The sequence below is a fragment of the Buteo buteo genome, chromosome 4 (assembly GCF_964188355.1).
Source record: "Buteo buteo chromosome 4, bButBut1.hap1.1, whole genome shotgun sequence".
Taxonomy (NCBI): Eukaryota; Metazoa; Chordata; class Aves; order Accipitriformes; family Accipitridae; genus Buteo; species Buteo buteo.
The window spans coordinates 62152527-62158259 of NC_134174.1; the positions used below are offsets into that span (position 1 = coordinate 62152527).

The 5733-nt window shown below is 59.5% G+C and overlaps 1 protein-coding gene across 1 annotated transcript; it reads right to left on the reverse strand.

Moving 5' to 3' along the window:
* Positions 1–627: 627 nt before the first annotated feature.
* VAX1 (ventral anterior homeobox 1) lies at positions 628–5510 on the reverse strand. Its single transcript, XM_075026991.1, has 3 exons — positions 5020–5510; positions 2885–3072; positions 628–1170 (listed from the first exon to the last, which is right to left on the reverse strand). The coding sequence occupies exons 1-3, from the start codon at positions 5255–5257 to the stop codon at positions 628–630; spliced, it is 969 nt and encodes a 322-aa protein (XP_074883092.1). The 5' UTR covers positions 5258–5510.
* Positions 5511–5733: the final 223 nt, after the last annotated feature.

The window sequence follows — 5733 nt, forward strand, 5'->3', positions numbered from 1 at the left end:
GGGGCCGCAGGTGGAGCCCCCAAACCTTCGTGCTTAGGAGTCACTGAAGTGGGGGGGTGAGGGGGGGACACGGGGACCGCCCGGGCATCACCTGGCAGCTCCATCTTCCTCTCTCCGAAATCCTTCTCCCTCGCTTGACATTGGCCACAGCCGCTCCGAAAAAGCCCGGCCAAACCGCACCCCGTCCGCTCTCCCTCTCCGGCCCTTTCCTGACGGTGTCAAAGCAAACGAACAGACAGACAAACACCCCCCCCTCCCCAACCACCCCCCCAATACCACCACCACCACCCCCCGCCCCCCGCGAACCGACAAGACGGACCCCCGGGCCGGCGGGGCAGGGATGAGCGGCGGGGGGGGGGGGGGGGGACGGGACGGGGGGCTGCCCCGCTCCCGGCCGGGCTCCGGGGAGGTGCCCCGGCCGCCGGTTCCCCCGCTCCGCCCCGGTCCCCGCTCCGCTCCGCCCCGGCCCGCGGAGGGAACCGCGGCCGCGGAGCTCGGAGGAGGCGGCGGCGGCGGCGAGGGAAGGGAGCTCGGGGGGCTGCCCGGCGAGACCCGCCGCGCCGCCCGTCCCATAAATACCGCCACAAATAGAGACTATAAATATAAATACGGGGAAGTTACTTAGAGTCAGTCCAGTGCTTTTTTCTCAGCGCTTTCTTTATTGTTGGTCCGGGAGTAGGGCTCGAAGGCGGACGAGCTCAGGTAGCGGGCCGACAGTTCTTGCAAGTTGCCCGCCAGCGAACCGGCCACGGCCAGGGGAGCGGACGAAAGCCTCCCGGCCACCGAACCCAGCAGGGCGGGTACCGGCAGCCCGAAGAGCCCGTGCCCGGCGGCGGCCGCTCCGTGCAGCGTTGCCGGCGGGGGGGGACCCGCCGCGCTACCGGCGGCCGGCGGGTGCGGGGAGCCGCCGCTGGGAGCCGCCGCCGCCGCCGCCGCTGCGGGGCCGCTGCCCGCCGCCAGGCCGGGTCCCCGCAGCGCCGAGCCCAGAGCTCCGGTAGCGCAGGGAGGCAGGAGACCGGGCAGCCCCGGCGGGGAGAGGAGCCGGCCTTGTTCCAGCAACCGGAGGACGCTGCAGGTGGCGGCCGTCTCGGATACCACCGACCGCAGCTCGGAGTCTTTGCCCTGGTCCTTTTTCTGCTTGGTGCGACGGTTCTGGAACCAGACTTTGACCTGCAAGGCCGGGGAGAGAGGCAGGGTCAGCGGGCAAAGCCCCGCCAGGTGCCCCGGGACCCCCGGCACGGCTCCGCGGGGCAGAGTTTTGGGGGGGGGGAAGGCTCCGGCAGGCACTTGCTAACGGGGAGCATCCTAAAAACCTCCCCCGACCTGGCTGCTCCCCGTTTCGCGGTGCGGCTGGTGGGGGGGGTGGAGCAGAGAGGGGATCCGGGACCCCTTAGCTCTTGCTATGGCTCTCTATCTTGAACCTGTAAATTCAGCCGAATTTACCGTCCGCCGGTCGTTCCCTGGGAGCCGGATCCAGCCCGGCGGCTTTATTCTAAGGCAGCTCAGCCGCAGCCCCGCCGCAGCCCCGGGCCGGACCCCCAGGACCCCGCTCCGCGGCCCCCTCGCCCCCGGCCCCGCCGGCCGGGACCCCGCACGCTGCCACCGCCGCTGCTGCCTGGCCCGGGTGTAATCACAGCCCTGCGCTTCTTTCCCCATCTCCCGGCCTGGACCGTCTCTCACCCATACCCACCCATTTTAAGCAATATTTAACTTCAAGAAGGGATGCTAGAAGCCCCTCAAAAAAAAAAAAAAACCCAAACCAAATCAAAAACCAGCAAAACCCCGCCAATAAACCAAAACCCCGCAACAGAACAAAAACCACCCGTGGCAGTTTCCGTAACCTACGGGCTATTGAACTTGTCATTCCTATCCGGCAGGGGAAAGAAAAAAGCTAATTAGCTTGTCAGGGGAATTTATTGTCGTATGATATTTTGCAGAAATATGAAACCGGCTTTTAGAAGTTTGGTCTTTTTAGATGCTTCCCCGCACTCTGGCGTAGTTTGAACCCGCCTGACCGCCCCCGGCCGCTGCTGGGCAGGGTGGAGGGGGCGATTTGCCCCCCTCGGAAATACGAGGACTCAAAATACGGCCCAAACTTCAGTCCCGTCCCCGGATCTCTCGCACCCGGGAAAGACCGCTCAGACCAAACCTCTCTAACCCGGCACCCCCCAGGGGAAGGTGCCATCCTCCCCCCACCCCAACCCCCGGTTTTAGCAACTATTTTCTCCTTGCTGCGGGCTAGGGGCTGCTCGGCCTCTCCTCGCTTCTCCCCGGCCGCAGCAGCGCAACCTCCGCGCCCGGGGGGCAGCCGGCACCGCAGAACCGGCGGCACCGACCCCCGGTGGCGGTGGGGAGTCGCTCCCCGACCCGGGGAAACCCGGGGAAACCCGGGGAAGCGTTTGGCTTCTCCACCAAGCTCCCGCCGACCCCTCGGGCCGGGCCGCCTCGCCGTGGACAGAACCCACGCGGCCGCGGGGAAGCCCGCGGGGCCTGCGTGCAGGGACGCGCAAGGCCGTGGGACTCCCCCCCACTTCTCCAGCAGCCCCCCTCCGGCGCTCCCCCTTCCCCAACAGCACATGGTTATAGGTCCCTGGGTGGACAGCGGACCCCCCCCGCCCGCCCGGACACGCGTGGGCACCTCGCGGGCCACCTCTGCCTTCCCCAGCGGGCCCACGCCCCTGCCCGACAGCTCCCGGGGCCTGCGCGGGGGCGCGCAAGAGGCGCGCAAGAAGCGCGCAGGGCCGCGGAGCCTTGCTCCCCCCCTTCCTTCATCGTGCTCAGCGCGCAGAGGGAGATGCCCGGGCCGGGAGAGCGGAGGATCCGCGGAGGGAGCCCGGGGGAAGGACGGGGCTGGGGGGGGGGGTCTCCGTCCCTCGGGGGCTACCTGAGTCTCGGAGAGATTGAGCTGGCGGGCGAGCTCGGTGCGCTCCCGCCCCACGACGTACTGGCAGCGCTGGAACTCCATCTCCAGGCGGTAGAGCTGCTCGGCCGTGAAGGAGGTGCGGGTCCGCTTGGGACGGTCCAGATCAAGCCCCTTAGGCAGAATAATCTCTCTGATTGAACCTTTGGCATCTGGCAAAGAAAGGCGCAGTCAGCTTTACACCCAGGCAACCCTCCGCGCTTTTTTTTTTTCTCCTTTTGTTGTTGTTGTTGTGGTTGTTGTTGTTTTGGTTTTCTTTCCGAGGGAAAGAGCCGCCGCCAGCGCCTTCAAGACCGAGACCCGAGTGGGGACGGAGCAGGGTCCCTGAGGTTGAGGCACTGCACCTGGCCACTGCACCCAAGGAAGGGGGGAGAAAAACCAACCAACCAACCCAGCAAAGAAGGAAGGAGGGGGCGATGGGGGCCCAGGGCTCTGGAAATAATCCCCTCAGCCCATTTAAAAATTGGCTTCAATATATCGCACTGACAGTACGACACTGCGGCATCCAGCACGGCCCCTCTGGGAAGCTGGGGAGAGATCCTCCAGGCCGGGCTTTGTGCCTGGAGTGCAGGGCTACTCTTTGTTCCCCCTGGGCTCCGGGTTAGGGCTTGCTGAAAGCCGCCACACACCCCCAGCCACCCCCCAAAAAATAAAACCTCCTCATTATTATTATTTATTTCTTTTAAGAACAAGTTTCCCATGCGAAAAAAAAAAAAAAGAAAAAAAGAAAAAAATCACGCAGGAGCTTTCAGGGCATAGGCAGCGCTGGCTGACTGCCCACCGTGAATCTGGGGACACCTCCAGCCCACCCAGCATCCCGGGGAAAAAGCATCGCCGCCGCTGCTGTGGGGTTTTGGCAAAGAGAAGAAGAAGGAGGAGGGAAAAAAAAAACAAACCCAACAACCCAAACCAAGGCACCGAACAGCCCGCAGAAACCTCACTTTGCTGGTAGCCCCGACCGAAAGAAAGCGGGACAAATCTTATTAACACGACTGTCAAGCTAGAGCCAGATTCATGTTACATTAAAGCCTTCCCAACTTTGCTTTCCGTAATTTTACCTCCTCGGTACGTGTTAAATCAGAGACAACCACATCATTTTAATCTGACCCGTCTCTGGGTCAATCGCTCGCGCAAGGATTAATTATTGTTTACAAGGCCTGCTTCGCACTAATTTTGTTCCGATTCTGTTCTCTCCTTCCTCCCCCAAAACGCACCTTAATAAAACTGAAATTTTTTTCAGTTTGTTTGGGGGTTGGGGAGTTTGGTGTTTGGTTTTTGGTTGGTTTTGTTGGTTGGGTTTGGTTTGGTTTTTTTTGAAGGGACTAGGAATAGAATGATTTAATTAGTTTAGCCCGGGAGTGAGAAGACGGTTGAGGAAAATAAAAGGTATAACTGTTAAAAAATTATTTTTAAAGCCCTTCGTCATTCTTCCGTTGATTTTAAGGCTGAGGGTTATTTAAAAACATCCCTCTCCGCTGGGGTGCTGGGCGCGGGGAGAGGGGGGACAGCGGGAACCCCTGCCCTCCCGAGAGGACCTTCCTGCCCGCTCCCGCAGCCATTGTACGCGGCCGCGGCTGCAGGCGGGCGGGATGCGCGGGCGCGGAAGAAGCGCGCCCGGCCGGGGGAGGGGGGGGTCAGAACCGCAGCCCCTCCGAGGGAGCGCTTGGTCCCGGCGGGCTCCCTGCTGGGACGGGCACCCCGGGAAAGCGGAAAAGAAAAAAGAAAGAAGAAGAAGGAGACGAAAAAGAAGGGGAAAAAAAGAAAAAAAAAAAAGAAAAAAAAAAAGAAAAAAAAAAAAGAAAGGAAAAAAAAAAAAAAAGAAAAAGCGGGGCTGGCCCGGTGCAGGGCAAAGCCGGGGAGGACCCACGGCGGCTTAACTTTCCCCCGAGCGGCTGGCGAAAATTCCCCGAAAGCAAGCCGGGCTGGAGCGGGGCTGCAGGGCACAGCCCGGCCGGGGCGTGGGATCTCTCCCCCGGAGCCGTGGGAAGGTCTTTCGAGCCAGGGACGGACCAAAGGGAAAGCAACGAAATAAAACCCATCTCCCGGGCGTGAAGAGAGCTCACCTTCCCCCACCCTCGCGAAATACCTCAAACTCATACCTCTAACTAGGATCCTCCTGCAATAGTCCGGATCAGCCGAACTAGATTTACTTTTATTACAATCTTCCGTAGCTGCAGAGGCAGAAAAAGTCCCTTGCTGATCCTTCAAAAAAGAAGTAGAAATATTTCCTTCAGACCCTTTGCTTTCCTTGCCCTCTTTATGTCCGTTCTTCGAGACCCGGTTAGCTTCAGTCTCTGAACTGCATCTAACGTCCATTTTGTCTTGTTTCCCAAACATGTAGTGCAATAAAAACAAAACAAAACAAAACAAAAAAAAAAAGCCACCAACAAAAAAAAATACAGAAGAGTAGAAGAAGAAGAAGAAGACGAAGTCTATGCTGGATATTGCACGGCTTAGGGTCAGATCGGTGGGGATCTGTAAAGCACCTTGAGTAAGGAAGATCGGGTTTTATCCCACTGGAAAAGCAGCAGCTTCCTCAGTCCCAGCGTCCTAATGTGACTGTCCAGCTTCCCAGAGCGCCCAGTGATCAGGTACTCAACAGTACAACTCTAAAATGATTTAATGTCTGCCTTATTACAGAGACATGTAGTTGTTAGACACACAGAGGGACGCGCACTCGCTGTTTCAATTGATTACGGGTAATTTTGCAGCCTCCACATTTAGGTTACCTCATGAATACACTAAATTGTTTGGATAATATATCAGATCGTAATGGATGGTTTGTGTGCTTGTCCCCAATCAAGTAGAGTTTA